Here is a 17201-nt window from a genome sequence, read left to right on the forward strand (position 1 = left end):
GGCATCAGTGACTCAGTGGCTCTATATGTATAATGAGGGGTTGAACTAGATAATCCCTAAGTGTCCTTCCAGCTTTATATGATTTTTTTTTTGCTCTTGATATCCTCTGAATGAATAATGTCTTCAGCTTAGCATAAAACATAATGAAATAGTTTAACTTTTTAAGAAAGTGTATATTAAAAATTAAACAGAAAAGAAAATGAAGCCAGTTATCTGATTTGCTTTGATAAGAGAATAATTACTCAAGAAACATGAGCTTCTCAAGTACAGGGCCTAATTACCTGCTGTTGCTTTTGTAACTTCCACCCAGCCTACTACAGGGCTATGCACATCCTAATTTCCAAATGTTTGTTTAATCTCAAAAAGAAAGATACCTCATTGAATTTTAACTAGGGAACAACCTAAAGCTTTTCTTTTAAGTGGTCTCTTCTGATTTAGAATTCCTTTGGTCTGCTTTTGTTCTGATGGTGTTTTTTTTTCTCTCTTTTTGCCCATTCACAGGTCCTATTTATAGACAACTGGCGTGTCCTACATGGCAGGGAATCGTTTACTGGCTACCGCCAACTCTGTGGCTGCTATTTAACAAGGGATGATGTATTAAACACTGCTCGTCTCTTGGGGCTTCAGGCTTAAAATTGACAGCATTAGGATTATGGACACACCTGGCACCCTGGCTACCAGAATTTCATATCAGCAAAGTAATATTGTATCAAAACCTACTTCAAATTGTCTCTTTATCTCATCACACAAAACATAAATTGCAACTAGATCAGTTAGAAAGAAATGCATTTTAGGAACAAAGTCTTTGTAAAGCAGCAGTTTGCAAAATGTTTAGTCTTAAGACACCTTAGCACTCTTAAAAGTCATTGAGGACCCCAAAGTGTTCTTGGATGTGGGTTATATCTATTGATACTAACTGTAATAGATATTAAGACTGAGAAATGTTTAAAATTCAAGAACACAAAATCACACATCCCTCAGTATCAGAGAGATGGCATCATCACATGCCATATAGCTTTTGGAAGAGCCCTCTGTACATTTGTGAGATAAGAATGAAAAAGGTAAATATCATCTTAGTGTCATTATAAAAAATATTATTTAACCCACAGGCCCACTGAAAGGGGCTCAAGAATCCCTCCAGGTGTTTTCAGACCACTCTTTAAGAACCAGTGGGCTGGAGGATACCTTAAGACAGTCCTTTACATAGACCTGTGGATTAAAGAGTTCAGCTGAAGCCATAGATTTATATCTACAGTGTCCTAGAACTACAGATATTGTAGAAATTGCTTGATAGCACAAGCTCAGTGATAAGGTAGTAACTGAATATAAACATTGTTTTATCTTACAAGAAGGGTTATCTCCATCCAAGACATCTCTTGAAGAATTAAACTAGGAAGCCACAATAGCTCCTGTGGAACAGATCCATCCATTCAATAATTGTGTGAGGGATAGTTGCAGAAAGTTTTTAGAGACTTCTGAGGTTCCATATGATAATTCATATATATACACATATACCACAAGAGAGTACAGAGGGTTAGTCTGTAAGACTGTTCAGTGAACTCATCATGACAGATGATGTGCCTCCAAAGAACTGGAAATTACTATCCAACCTTGCATTTTGGCTTTTGATGGAATTTAGGATGCAATCTGTTTCCTCCATTTCTCCTGATCTTTTTTTTTTCTTTTCTTAAAATATTATACATGTTAATTGCTAAGATTTGCCTCGGTTAAGTATAACGCCTTGTTTCTTTTATTTTTTAGTGGCTCCCTTTATATATGGATGGAGAGACAGAGAGATGGGTATGAGGCTTATTTCATTGAAAGTGAAGCTGTACAATAACTGCATTGACCACTGTAGAATGATGAAAGAGAATCCAGGCTAGGATGTGCAGAAGAGGGAAAAAAAGGCATCATTAGTGGGGATAGAAGTCACAAACTCAGTACTCTGACAGAGAATAGAGTCTAATCTGATGTTCACAAAGAGTCCCTAGTTCACGTTTAGTAGTTTATGCATTATCTTATTGACTCATCCAGTGCTCTAAAATATGTTCTCAAAATATTTCTGCATTTTATTGTACTATTTAGGAATCTTTAGGGGTCTTCATGAAATTTCTTGTCCTTGGTTCAAAGGATTGATAATGAAGCCTAGGTCCTAAAGAACATACCCATTAGCAATCAGAACAGAAGTAACATTTTAACATGCAATCTCTTCTCCCTATTGTTAGGTACTCCTAAAATATGTCACCATTAGTCTTCCTCAGGATATTTATCCTTTTTGAAATTTTGCTTAACTTAGCCTTGAAAATTACATTTTAACTGTGGTCAGCATTGATTTATAACAAGCAATGGACATATTCAGGGTCCTGGAGAGATAAGGATACAGATCAATCTTCTCCCTCACCGAAGGACTTCCTTTACCTTCTGTTTCTCCTGGGACCTTGATTCATTAATTATTTCACCCTCATTTTCCTAAATTTTCAATCCATACTTTTCTATAATGTACTCCCTTCAGAGGAAGAAAGAGGGAAGGGAATTATTTGAGTGCTGATCATGGTGCATTGAAAACTTTCTTTGTAAAATGTTTCTTTTTTTACATCTCTGTCTGGTGTCCCTGAATGTATAAGCATGGGTCCACGTCTACCAAGCTCAGTGTTGTGGAGTTACTTTTACCTTTTGCTAAGGTGGGATGGGCTCAGTAGGGTCAGGAGCACAACACCTGACATAGTTTTTTCATAATACAAATTTGTTGGAATAAGAATAAAATAATGAATCCTTTTCAAACAAATTTACCAGATATTACCATGTTCTCTATAAGGATGTCCTTTTGTGTTTGGCAGTTAACCAGCACTGAATTTTGTCTACCTTCATCTAGAGTGACAAACCATTCAAGTGTGTTCAGGACTGAGGGGTTTCCTGGGCTGCAGAACTTAGTGTTAAAACTGGGGAGTCCCACATAAACCAGGACTATTGGTCTCCCTACCTTCTTCCTGCTAGCAATGTCTTTTTCTTTAGTGTTCATCAGCGGTTCTTATTTCTGTCCAAGTGCTTGTGAATCACAACCTGTGTAGTCTATGATGAAAAGGAAAAAAGATGTATGAACTGTGGTGTGTTGTGCTGGTTCCCAAAGGAGACCGGCAGCTGCAGCATCATTTGAGCACTTGTTAGAAATGAAAATTCTCAGGCCCCACACCAGACCTACTAAATCAGAAACTGTGGGGGTGGAAGCCAGCAGTTTGTGTTTTAGCAAGCCCTCCAGGGGATTATGGTGCCTGCCAAAGTTTGAGAACCACTGAAGGGAAGAGCCTTGTTGCTAAGCTCTAGGCCCTATTTTGAGCTAGAGTTTCTTCTTCATTTTAAAATGGAGGCCTTGGACAGGGCAACATCTAAAGGTTCTGTCACTGTAATTTTGTTTGACCTCATAGCTTAAGTTTTCTCATATGAGCAGAGTAAGGAAAATACCTACCCCACAGGTTCTTCTAGCAAATTTGTGATTATTAAATAAGATGTTTGCAGCACATAATGATAACCAATAACAATAACTAACTTTCATGGTGCTTTCCATGTGCCAGACACTGTTATAACTGCTTTTAATCCCCACACAACCCTACCCCTGTGTTATAAATGAAGAAATAGAGGTAATGAGAGATTAAATGGTTTAGCCAAGGTCACATGGCTAAATAAGTGTCAGAGTTTGGATTAGAATTTCGAAAATCTGGCCACAGAGACAGTGCTTTTAATTAATATGCCATATTCCAAAATAAATGTTAATGCCTTCCCCCTTGTCCTTATTCCAACAATATTTACAGTCTAGCTAACCATTCATAGATAGTAATCATCATCTGCACTCTTAAGTTCCTTCCAATAAAATCCTAAAAGAACCATGAGAATATCTACATGTTTTGCAAACAGTTTATAAATATCCACCAAACCCCCTACTTTTTTAAAAAACAAAGTGTTATTCACATTCTCTAATTCTACTTCTTCCAAAGGTAGAAACTTGATGATAGAATGACAGAAAGAAATCAATCCATTCAGCATCTTTCCTTCTTTCCACACTCTTGCAAAATATGTCAGTTGTTAGGATCAAAACCATGTTATAGGACATATTCATATCACTGCCCCAGGAAGCTCTTGGGCATATTAGAGATCCACTCACACAGCCAGCTGGTGGCTTAGTCGTGAAGTCAGGCCATGTCAGTGTCCTTGCCTCCTTAGGCCTACAACTCACCAGAGCCAAAGACCCTGGCAGATATGGTTGTAGTTCTTTTTTTGTTCTTTTCTGTTGTTGTCAGATCTACATTCAGGGGTTGGTGGGTTTGTGGGTAGTTTATCCTACTCTTTGGCTTTAAGCAGTGGGCCTGGCTTTTGTCTTCCATCTTGCTAAGAATACTTTTGGACCACTCAGAGTATAAAGTCTTAGCTTGATTAATGGAATCCAAGCTTCCTTTCTGGAAAAAATCATCAGGCATCTTTTACAATTGTGAAAATCATCTTAAGCCATGTTGGTGTGTATCATATAGTTTCATAGTGGTGTTCTAACCTACTTTTTATGGGTAGATAAGCATGGTAATTTATCCTGTGCATAAGTAAAGATCACAGGGTCAATGCTATGTGAACCTATGAAGTCAGTGAAGGTTTTTCTCTTCTAGCCACACCTTTCTCTATGGTCTATCCTTTGTCCCATTAATGATGGCCACTCCCTCCAGTTCAGGTACTCAGTATCCTCTTACCTTCTGCTTTCTAGATCCCTCTCTGATGCCTTGACTGAGTCAATGTAGTGTCATAGAAAGATCATGGACTTGGACAAAACTGGGCTTGAATTCCATCTTTGCCTCTGACTAGCCTGGTGAATTTGGAGAAGTCACTTTCGTTCCTTGGGCCTCTTTTTCTTCATCTGCAAAATAAGGCTTATAAATGTCATCTACCTGCTAAAGCTGTGATGAAGAATGAAATGAGGTCTTGTGCAGAAAGTGTGTACCACAGTGAGCAGCACACAATAAATACTCAGTAGTGGTTTATTTTTGTCACCAATGTTATTTGAGCAAATAAGAGGGAACAAGGTGAGTCTGTGTGTTTGATAGAAATCAGCATTCTACTTAGAGGGAAGGAGAAAAGCAATGAGAGTCAGACTTGGAGAAGTATGTGGAAATGCTAGGGGTAAGAGAGAGTAGACAGGTCATGAAATGTACACATATTGGCAGAGCATTCAAGCACAACCTGAGGGTTTATAGATAGGAAGTTGGTTTGAGTAGGTGATGCAGGAGCTGAGAGCTGAAAGGGTGAATGGATCAGAGAGAGAGGTCAGAGGATGGATCAGAGAGCTTGATGAGACAAGAAGAGTCTGGAGTAGTTTAGGGAGAGTGGCTTAATAACAAAGGTGATAGGATGAATGAGGCAGGTAGGAAGATACCTATGCCTGCCGTGATGTATAGTTAAGGTAGAACACATACTTACACATGTAACTTCACCATCTCCCAAAACCCCAGTGAAACTACTATAAAATGATATTTAAAATGATTGGAAGGGCAGGAAAGGAGGCAACAACTAAATTTTGAATGCTGAAAAGCAGATGGATGAATAGTAATTGACTTAGCAGACCCAGAAAGGTCACAAAGAATCTTAAACCCTTAGTGGGAGAAACCAAAAACCAACCTCATTTTTTACCCCCTTTTCCACCCCACCCCACAAGAATCTTCAAAGGCTGAAATATGTAACTCTGGAAGTGGAGGTGGGTAGTGGGCACCAAAATAATGAGGTTTGTTTAAAAACTGTTTAAGAATTTCCAAACCCCCTCCTGCATTTGATACCTGACTAAACTGAGGATCTGGCCCTTCCCTGCCCTGACAGAAATCTGGAGTGTTAGTCCCTGAAATGCAGAGGACTCTGGACTAGGAGCCAAAGGCTGGAATCTCATCTTAAAAACAGAAGAGTTAATTAGAGATATGCATCCTGAAAGCTGTAAATCCCCATCCTTCTCCACCTCAGACTCTAAAATTCTTGCAGCTGAAAGGTTCTTCTGTGAGCCATTTGACCAACTCAAGAGAAAAATATCTGAGGATATTGACAATAAAGGGTCCCCAGAAAGAACCCAGCTGAAATACTCTATGGTGAGTCTCTTTGTATGCTATTGTGAGGGAGACAGGAGGAGGAGGAGACCCATCCAGTTGAGAATATTTATTATTAGAAATACAGGGGAGAGCTAAGATGGCAGCATAGCAAGAGGACCCTAGGCTTCTCTCATCCCTCAAACACAACTAGATATCAAATCATTCTAAATGCCCCAGAAATTAACCTGAAGACTGAGAGAATAAACTACACAATTAAAGGGAGAGAAGACACTACATCAAAGAAGGTAGAAAGTGTGGAGATGTGATTTGGAGGAGAAATAGATCACAGGAGCTGCAAAGGAAAGGGAGCTGTGGTTGCGGAGAAAGGCAAGAGAGAGAGCAGCACACAAGGAGAACACTTCCCCCAAAGCCATTGGCTAGGAAAAGTAGAGGGGCTGATTTTTGTGAGTTCTTCCAACCAGCAGGGTTTAAAGACTGGAGTTTTAAAGGTTGGTGGGCTTTGCTGGGATAGAACCTTGAGGGCACTACCCTACTCCTGAAGAGAAGGCAGGCAAACAACCCAGGGGCAGATGGCATTGAAACAGCCATCTGAGGAATGCCTGGGGCACACGGTGGGGGGGGGGGGGGATATTTGCTCTTCTTGGAGAGTGTCCCTGGTCCCTGAGAGGTAGCATTCATTGAGACACATTTCTGGGGACAAAGGAGCCAGCTGGTGCCATTTCCCTCCCCCACCCCTCAGCATAAATGCAGAGCCACCTGCAGAGGGCAGTTTGGCCCCAGCACTGGTTGCCTAGCCTGCTTGCTCCAGGTCTCACACCCCTGCATTCTGGCACAACTACCCTTCTCAGTCAAACCTGCTCAGTCCCAGCATGGTGAGACCCTCCCCTAGAAGACCAGTGCAGGCCCTTCCCACACCATGTCCCCAAAACCTGGAGATTTAAAAGTCAGCAGGCTACGCTGGGCTAGAGCCCAAAGGGCACAGTGATGTTTCTGGAGAGAAGGCAGGCAAACAACCCAGAGGCAGACAGTATGGAAACAGCAATCTGAAAAACACCTGGTTCACATGGTGGGTGATGGTGGGGATTATTCACTCTTCTTGGGGTGCATCCCTGAGAGCAGTGGGCACAGAGACCCCTTTCTGGGGACAAAGGAGCTGGCTGGTGCCATTGCCTTCCCTCACCCCTCAGCATAAACACAGAACCACCTTTAGTAAATAGCACAGTGCCAACACTGGCTGCCTAACCTGCTTACACCAGGTCCCACACCCCTGTGCTCTGCTGCTACTGCCCTTCTTGGTCAAGTTTGCCTCAGTCCCAGCCTGGTGGCCCCTTCCCCAAAAGACCAGCAGAAACTCCCACCCACACCATGTCTCCTTACCAGAGAGTTCTGCAAGGCTTCAGTTCTAGTGGAAGTGGTATCAGGTCTCATTTAACAAGCAGACCAGAGCACACCTAGTTAAAACTCACCACATTCTGGTCAGGGTCCAAACACTGCCCACTGCAGGCAAAGGGAAACTCTGCAGACAACTGGCCTTAAGTATAGAGCAGCCAAAACACAGCAGAATGCATGCAGCACACACCAGAGACATTCCCTGAGGTGCCAGGCCCTGGACACTATATGACCTTTTCTTCATAAAACCATTACTCTCAGGAGGAGGAAACATAACAGGCTTATCTAACACAGAGAAGAAGACAGAGACTTAGAAAAAAAAAATCCCAGGACAGAGGAATTCATCCCAAGTGAAAAAACAAGATAAGGTCATACCAGAGATCTAAGTGAAACAAAGATAACATGCTTGATGGAGAATTTAAAGCAACAATCATAAGAATACTTGCTGGGCTTAAGAAAAGAATAGAAGACTTCAGGGAGACCCTTTCAACAGAGATAAAAGAGTTAAAAAACAATCAGAAATGAAAAATGCAATAACTAAGATTTGAAATACACTTGATGCAAAAAACACAAGGATGGAAGAAGCAGAGGAATGAGTAAGTGATATGGAAGATAAAATAATGAAGCTGAAAAAAGAATCATGGAACACAAGAGTAGAATTAGGGAACTCAGCGATTCCATCAAACAATAACATGCATATTATAGGAGATCCCCAAGAAGGAAAGAAAAAGGGACAGAACATTTATTTGAGGAAATAATAGCTGAAAATTTCCCTGATCTGGGGAAGGAAACAGACATCCAGATCCATGAAGCACAGAGAATTTTGATCAAAATCAACAAAAGCAGGCCAATACCAAGGCATATTGTAGTTAAATTTGGAAAATCTAGTGATAAAAAATTTTAAAAGCAGCAAGACAAAAGACATACTTCACTTATAAGGGAAAACCCATGAGGCTAGCTGGGGATTTCTCAACAGAAACATGGCAAGCCAAGAGGGAGTGGCATGTATATTCAACGTACTGAGTGGGAAAAATCTGCAGCCAGGAAGCCCTATCCAGGAAGGCTATCATTCAGAATAGAAGGAGAAATTAAGAGTTTCCCAGACAAACAAAAACTAAAGGAGTTTGTGACCACTAAACCAGTCCTGCAAGAAATATATAGGGAACTCTTTGAGTGGAAAGGAGAGAGACCAAAAGTGACAAAGACAAGAAAGGATCAGAGAAAATCTCCAGAAACAATGAAAAACAAGTAATAAAATGGCACTAAATACATATCTATCAAAATATGATAACCTCATATCCTAACCTGCTTACACCAGGTCCCACACCCCTGTGCTCTGCTGCTACTGCCCTTCTTGGTCAAATTTGCCTTGAGACCCTCCCCTAGAAGACCTATGGACTAAATGCTACAATCAAAAGACATAGACTAAATGCTCCAATCAAAAGACATAGGGAGTCAGAATGGATTAAAAAAAAACAAGACCCATCTATATGCTGCTACCAAGAGACTCATTTTAGACTGAGAGACATCTGTAGATTGAAAGTGAGGGTGGTGGAGAAATATTTATCATGCAAATGGAGGTCAAAAGAAAGCCAGAGTGGCAGTACTTATATCAGACAAACTGCACTTTAAACCAAAGACTATAACAAGAGATAAGGAAGGGCACTATATCATAATAAAGGGGACAATCCAACAAGAAGATCTAACAATTGTAAATATTTATACACCCAATTTGGAAGCACCCAAATATATAAAACAATAACAAACTTAAAGGAACTCACTGATAATAATACAACAATAATGGGGGCTTTAACATCCCACTTACAGCAATGGACAGATCATCTAAGCAGAAAATCAATAAGGAAAAATAGCTTTGAATGACACACTGGACCAGATGAACTTCACAGATATATTAGGAACATTCCATCCTAAAGCAGCAGAATATGTATTCTTTTCAAGTGCACATGGGACATTCTTCAGAATAGATCACATACTGGGTCATAAACCAGGCATCAATGAATACAAAAAGACCTGAGATCATACCAAGCATATTTTCTGACCATAACACTATGAAATTTAAAGTCACCCACAAGAAAAAATTTGGATAAAACCACAAATTCATGCAGGTTAAACAGTATGCTACTAAGAAATGAATAGGTCAACCAGAAAATAAAAGAAGAAATTTAAAAATACATGGAAATAAATGATAATGAAAACACAACGGCCAAAATATTTGGGATGCAGCAAAAGTGGTCCTTGGAGGGAAGTATATAGCAATACAGGCCTACCTTAAGAAGCAAGAAATTTTTGAGATAACCTAACCATATACCTAAAGGAGCTAGAAAAAGAACACAAACCAAGCCTAAAGCCAGTAGATGGGAAATAATAAAGATTAGAGAAGAAATAAATGATATAGAAACTAAAAAAGCAATAGAAAAAATCAATGAAGCCAGGAGCTGGCTCTTTGAAAAAATTAATAAAATTGATAATCCCCTAGCCAGAATTATCAAAAAGAAAAGAGAAAGGACCCAAATAAATAAAATCACAAATGAGAGATGAGAAAAAGTAACCCAACACCACAAGAATACAATTATAAGAGAGTATTATGAAAAATTGCATGCCAACAAATTGGACAATTTGGAAGAAATGGATAAATTCCTAGAAACATATTAACTAGCAAAACTGAAACAGGAAGAAATAGAAAAACTTGAACAGACTCATAACCACCAAAGAAAATGAATCAGTAATAAGAAATCTCCCAACAAAGAAAAGTCCAGGGCCAGATGGCTACACAGGGGAATTCTACCAAACACTTAAAGAGGAGTTAATACCTATTCTTCTCCAACTATTCCAAAAAATAGAAATGGAAGGGAAACTTCCAAATTCATTCTATGAGGCCAGCATTACCCTGACACCAAAACCAGATAAGACTCCACTATAAAAGGGAACTATGGGTCAATATCCCAGATGAACATGATGCAAAAATTCTCAATAAAATACTAAAAAAATGGAGTACATTAAATGCATTAAAAGAATCATCCACCACGATCAAGTGGGATTTATTCCTGGGCTACAAAAATAGTTCAGGATTCACCAATCAATGTGATATACCACATGAAAAAAAGAAAGGCTAAGAACCATATGATCCTTTCAGTAGATGCAGAAAAAGTATTTGACAAAGTACAACATCCATTCATGATAAAAACCCTCAACTAAGTAGGTTTAAAAGGAACATACCTCCTCATAATAGAGGCCATATATGAAACAACCACAGCAAATATCGTCAGGGGGGAAAAACTGAGAGCTTTTCCTCTATGGTCAGGAACAAGGCAGGGATATCCACTCTCACCATTGTTATTTAACATAGTACTGAAAGACCTAGCCACAGCAATCGGACAACAAAAAGAAAGAAAAGGCATCCAAGTCGGCAAGGAAGTCAAACTTTCACTCTTTTCAGATGACATGATACTCTATATAGAAAACCTGAAATACTCAACCCAAAAATTGCTAGAACTGGCATGCAAATTCAGTAAAGTCACAGGATACAAAAACAACATAAAGAAATCTGTTGCATTTCTTTTTTTTTTTTTAAGATTTTATTTATTTATTCATGAGAGACAGACAGAGAGGCAGAGGGAGAAGCAGGCTCCCGAGAAACAGGGAGCCCGATGTGGGGCTCAATCCCAGGACTCTGGGATCATGACCTGAGCCGAAGGCAGACGCTTAACCATCTGAGCCACCCAGGCGCCCCTGTCGCATTTCTATACACCAATAATGAAGCAGCAGAAAGAGAAATCAAGGAGTCAATCCCATTTATAATTGTACCAAAAACCATAAGATGCCTAGGAAAAAACCTAACCAAAGAGGTAAGAGATCTGTACTCTGAAAACTATAAAACACTTATTAAAAAATTGAAGATGACACAAAGAAATGGAAAAACATTCCATGCTCATGGATTGGAAGAACAGATATTGTTAAAAATATATATTACCCAAAGCAATCTACACATTTAATGCAATCCCTCTCAAAATACCAACAGCGTTTTTCACAGAGCTAGAACAAACAATACTAAAATCTGTATGGAACCACAAAAGAGCCTGAATAGCCAAAGCAACCGTTTAAAAGAAAAGAAAAGCTGGAGGCATCACAATTCCAGACTTCAAGTTAAATTACATAGCTGTACTGCTGGCACAAAAATAGACAGATCAATGGAACTGAATAGAAAAGCCAGAAATAAACCCACAACTATATGGTCAATTAATCTTTGACAAAGCAGGAAAAAATATCCAATGGGGAAAAGACAATCTCTTCAACAAATGGTGTTGGGAAAACTGGACAACAACATGCAAAAGAATGAAACTGGACCACTTTCTTACACCATACACAAAAATAAATTCAAAGTGGATGAAAGACCTAAATGTGAGACCTGAAACCATAAAAATCCTAGAAGAAAGCACAGGCAGTAAACTCTCTGACATCAGCCATAGCAACTTTTTCCCAGATATGTCTCCTGAGGCAAGGGAAATAAAAGCAAAAATAAATTATTGGGACTAATCAAAATAAAAAGTTTCTGCACAGTGAAGGAAACAATTAACAAAACTAAGAGGCAACCTACAGAATGGGAGGAGAGATTTGCAATGATATAGCCTATAAAGTGTTAATATCCAAAAATATATAAAGATCTTACATAACTCAACACCCAAAAAACAAATAATCCAGTTAAGAAATAGAAGACATGAATAGACATTTTTCCAAAGAAGACATACAAATGGCTAACAAACACATGAAAAGATGCTCAACATCACTCATCATAAGGGAAATACAAATCAAAACTATAATGAGATATCACCTCACACCTGTCAGAATAGCTAAAATTAACAACACAGGAAACTTCAGATATTGGTGAGGATGTGGAGAAAGGGAAAACCTCTTGTACTGTTGATGGGAATGCAAACTGGTGCAGCCACTCTGGAAAACAGTATGGAGTGTCCTCAAAATTTACAAATAGAACTACCCTGTGACCCAGCAATTGCACTACTAGGTATTTACCCAAAGAATACAAAAAGACTAACCTGAAGGAATAAATGCACCCCAATATTTACAGCAACATTATTTACAATATCCAAATTATGGAAAGTGCCCAAATGTCCATGTATTGATGAATGGATTAAAGAGATATGGTGTATATAAATACAATGGAATATTACTAAGCCATAAAAAATAATAAAATCTTACCATTTGCAATGACATTGGATGGAGCTAGAGAGTTTTATGCTAAGTGAAATAAGTCAGAGAAAGACAAATACCATATGATTTCACTCAAATGTGGAATTTAAGATGCAAAACAAATGAACATAGAGTGGAAAAAAGAGAGGAAACTGAAGAAACAGACTCTTAACTATAAAAAACAAACTGATGGTTACCAGAGGGGAGGTGGGTGGAGGGATGGGTTAAATAGGTGATGGGAATTAAGGAGGGCACTTGTGATGAGCACCAGGTGTTGTATGTAGGTATTGAATCACTAAATTCTATACCTGAAACTAATGTTACACTGTATGTTAACTAACTGGAATTTAAATAAAAATTTACCAAAAAAAAAGAAAAGAATTTCTTTTACAGTATCATCAAAAAGAATAAAACAATGAGGAATAAATTTAACAAAAGATGTGCAAGAGTTGTATTTGCTGAAAGGAGAACATTGCTGAAAGAAATTAAAGAGGACCTAAATAAATGGAAAGTCATCCTGTTTCAGTAAATTGAACATTTAATATTGTTAAGATGGTCATAATCCCCAAGGCAATATAGAGATTCAATACAACCCCTATCAAAATCTCAGTGACTTGTTTTGCAGAAATGTTAAAGCCAATCCTAAATGCATGTGGAACTGCAAGGGACACAGACAGCCAAAACAATCCGGAAAAAGAAGAACAAAGTTGGAGGACCCACACATCCCAATTTCCAAGCAATCCCCAAAACGGCATAATGGTGGCATAACGGTCGACATGTAGGTCAATGTTTTGGAATTTAGAGTCAGAAATAAATTCACAGATTTATGAATAGCTGATATTGAACAAGGGCGGTCAGGCCATTCAATGTAGGAATGAGCAATCTCTTCAAGGAATGGTGCTGGGAAAACTGAATATCCACAGACAAAGAATGTGGAGTCCAGTCTGAAACCGTGTCTGAAAATGAACTCCAAAACTGGATCACAATCCTAAATGTAAGCAAGGAAACTATGAAACCCTTGGAACAAACCATAGATGTAAATCCTGGGGGATTTGATTATGCAACGGTTCCTTAAATATGGCAGCCAAAGTAAAGCGACAAAAAAAAAAGGGAGGAGAAGAGGAAGGAGGAGGAGGAGGAGGAGGACCTGTGTAGAAAGTGAAAGGCCAACCTCCCCCTCCCCAGGATGGGGGAAGCATTTGCAAATCATATATGTGATACGGGCGTATTTTTCAGAATGCATAAAGAATGCTTGGAACTCAACAACAAAGAGGTGAACGACCCAGTTAAACAACGGACCAAGGACTTGAGCAGACATTCCTCCGAAGCGCATGTACACATGGCCAAGAGGCACACGAAAAGCTGCTCAACATCGTTAGCCATTAGGGACATGCAAATCAAAACCACCAGGAGGGGCGCCTGGGTGGCTGAGTCGGTTGAACGTTTGGACTCTGGACCTCGGCTCAGGTCGTGCGTGATCTCAGGGTTGTGAGATCCAGCCCCACGTCAGGCTCCACAGTGGGTTCTGCACCGGGCATGGAGCCTGCTTAAGATTCTCTCTCTCTCTCTCTCTCTCCCCCCCCGCCCCCCCATCTCCCTCTCCCCCTCCCCCCGTCTCCCTCTCTAAGAAAAAGAAAAAGTCGCCATGAGATAGCACTTCACACCCAGTAGGCTGGCCTCTTCTAGGCACAAGAGAAACAAAACAAGTGGAAAATGACAAATTTGGGCGAGGGTGTGGAAGAACTGGGACCCTCGCACAGTGCTACTGGGATTGGAAAGTGGTACAGCTGCCGTGGGAATCCGTTGGGCAGCTCCTCAGTAAGTTACACATAGAATGACCATAGGAAGGACCCCGCAATCCCACTCCTAGATCTATACCCGAAGGCATTGGAAAGGGTGCTCCAACAGATCCCTGTACGGGAACGTCCACCGCAGCGCTCTTCCTTCCCATCTGCCCCAAGGTGAAGGTGGAAAGCACCGCAAGGCCTGTCCACTGACGCACGGGATGCACAACACGTGGTCTATCCATGCCGTGGGATATTATTCGGCCATCCATCAAAAGACACGAAGTGCTGATTCAGGCTACCAGGTGGAGGAACCCTCATGAAAACACGGGTGCTAAGTGAAAGCAGCCCGACCCCAAAAGCCACCGATTGGTTCTTACGATCCCATCTCTAGGTAAGTCTCCCGAAGAGGCAAACCTCTGTGGACCGGAAGCACATGAGGGGTTGCCTGGGGGCTACGGGGGAGGTGGGGAGGGACGGAGGTGCTGTGGGGCGGGGGGGAGGGGGGGGAGTGACTACCTGACAGGTACAGGGGTCTCTTTTTGGGAGTGGTGCCCACGTTTTGGAACTAGAGAGTCGTGTTGGTCGCCCGACACCTCGAGTGTCTGCTTGGTACCACCGGACCCTCCACGTCTGTTTTTTGTTTTTTTGTTTTTCTTTTCTGTACAATGTCCCGGTGGGGCGGAAAGTGAGCATTCCCCTCAAAGAGAGGTTGCGGGGGGGGGGGGGGTGAGCAGGCTCCTGCCGGTGCCGGTTCTCGGCAGGCCCAGGCTCCCAGCAGGGGCCGATGGGAAAGCAGTGACCTCACCGGATCTACGTGTCACGAAGTGTGTCCCCGGACCAATGAAAGGGGTCGGTCCGTGGTCGCTAGGAGACGGCGGCGTCGGGGCCCGAGTACCCGCTGGTTGGAGAAGTTGGGCCCAGCTGGCGCACCGCACCGCACCGCACCGCACCGCACCGCACCGCACCACACCGCACCGCACCGCACCGCACCGCCGAGCTAGGCCCGTCGGAGAAAGCGCAGTCAAGGCCCAGCATGCCGGGGAAAAGGAGCCGTCGAGCGTCGTCCAGTGGCCGGAGGCGGACCCGCTCCCGCACTGCCCGAGCCGAGCTGTCGTTCTCCGTGAGCCTCGTGGAGCGTCTCCTGAGAGAGGGCCACTACGCCCGGCGCCTGGGCTCGTCCGCACCGGTCTTCCTAGCGGCCGTCATCCAGTACCTGACGGCCATGGTCCTGGAGCTGGCAGGCAACGAGGCCCAGAACAGCGGCAGGAGCCGCATCACCCCGGAGCTCGTGGACATGGCCATCCACAACAACGCGCTGCTCAGCGGCTTCCTCGGGACGACGACCATCTCCCAGGTGGCCCCGGACTGGGACTAGCTGCCCAACGTGACCCGGGTTCTCGGGCCTCGGCCGGCCAGTCAGGCCTGCTCACCGCCCGGGCAGCCCCGGCCTGGCTGGTGCCTTGGGCAAAGTCCTGGACAGTCCAGAAAAGTGGGGCAAGGAACCCACGTGTCGAAGCAATAAAAACGAACGAAAGAAAGAACCCCATGTGTGTGCTTCAGTCGCTTTGTGTGGGACGTCGTTGGGGGACGTCCCTCTCCCTGGAGGGACCGGGGGGGGGGGGGTCGCGGGTGGTGGCGGCGTCTGGCTGCCGTGCAGAGAGGGGTCGGAGTCGGGGAGGACAGAGTTTCTCTCGGGGACAGTGCAGGGGGTGGCCCTGGGTGGGAGAGGCTGGCTGCGTTGCGGTGCGGGGAGGGGTCGGAGGCGGTGTCTGGCTGCGGGGCGGAGGACAGAGAAGAGCCGTTTCTCTCGGGGACTGTGCAGGGGGTGGCCCCGGGTGGGAGAGGCTGGCTGCGGTGGGGAGGGGGGTGAGGCTGGGGCACAGAAGACAACCCCCCTTCCCCCCCCCCCCGCCCCCCGCATTGGCTCTGAGCAAGTCAGAGCCCGGGACGGTCCCGGGAAGGATGGTGTTCCTTGGGCGGGAGCTCAAAGACCATGTGACCGCGCCGTCGTGAAGGGGCGAACGTGCAGTGGCAACCCGGGTGCGGGACCGAGGGGTGGCCAGACCTGTTGGCCTGGGCTCTAGTGGGGCAGGGGCTTTGACTGGAAGGTTGAGGACGGACGGGGTGGCGGGGGGGGGGGGTGGTTGGCAAACAAGAAACATGCAAACTTGGCCTTAGGGCCACGCGGGATCGCGAGTTGAGTTTTCCTCGGGTTCCGGTTACAGACGCTAGGAGACGCCTGTAGCGGCAACCTGGGTAAGCCGAGTACTGGGCTCACTGTCAATTTCAAATGAATGAATACATCGTGGACCTGAAAGACAACCATCTGTTCTTCTACTTTCTGCTTCCTGGTATGTAGAGAAGCTGTTCCCATGTTATAGATGGAAGGAAAGCTAAACCACAAGTTATGGGGCATCAGAATGGCTTTATTATGGACTTAGGGCTGTAGCCACAATGGTGTATGTAACCAAATCATTCCCACGAGTATGTATGGGGCGGATGAAACAAAGGAGAACTTGGGTGGTCACACGGATAGACATTGATCTACGCTAAGAAATCAGATCAGGATAAAAATCATGTAGCTTAAGTATAGAGCTGTGCAAAATCAAATCCTCACTTTGCAACAAAGACGTGGGGGGCCGGGGGGGGGGCAGGTGGTACTGTATGCAGTCCATGGAACTATTATTTCTTTTATGTTTTTTATTTTTTATGTTATACAATAAAATCAACC

General features: G+C 42.9%; 2 protein-coding genes across 2 annotated transcripts in view; both read left to right on the forward strand.

Moving 5' to 3' along the window:
* Nucleotides 1-5008, forward strand: part of TMLHE (trimethyllysine hydroxylase, epsilon) — a 133733-nt gene extending 128725 nt beyond the window's left edge. Inside the window, exon 8 of the mRNA XM_028094910.2 lies at nucleotides 502-5008. Within this exon, the coding sequence (XP_027950711.1) occupies nucleotides 502-633 (132 nt within the window). The 3' untranslated portion in view covers nucleotides 634-5008. The remainder of the gene's footprint in view (nucleotides 1-501) is intronic.
* Nucleotides 5009-15452: 10444 nt separating this feature from the next.
* LOC148161793 (histone H2A-Bbd type 2/3-like) lies at nucleotides 15453-15990 on the forward strand. Its single transcript, XM_088020566.1, has one exon. The coding sequence runs from the start codon at nucleotides 15504-15506 to the stop codon at nucleotides 15843-15845; it is 342 nt and encodes a 113-aa protein (XP_087876692.1). The 5' UTR covers nucleotides 15453-15503; the 3' UTR covers nucleotides 15846-15990.
* Nucleotides 15991-17201: the final 1211 nt, after the last annotated feature.

The sequence above is a fragment of the Eumetopias jubatus genome, unplaced genomic scaffold (genome assembly GCF_037043125.1).
Source record: "Eumetopias jubatus isolate StellerSeaLion01/CBP00866 unplaced genomic scaffold, mEumJub1_p1.0 scaffold_60, whole genome shotgun sequence".
Taxonomy (NCBI): domain Eukaryota; kingdom Metazoa; phylum Chordata; class Mammalia; order Carnivora; family Otariidae; genus Eumetopias; species Eumetopias jubatus.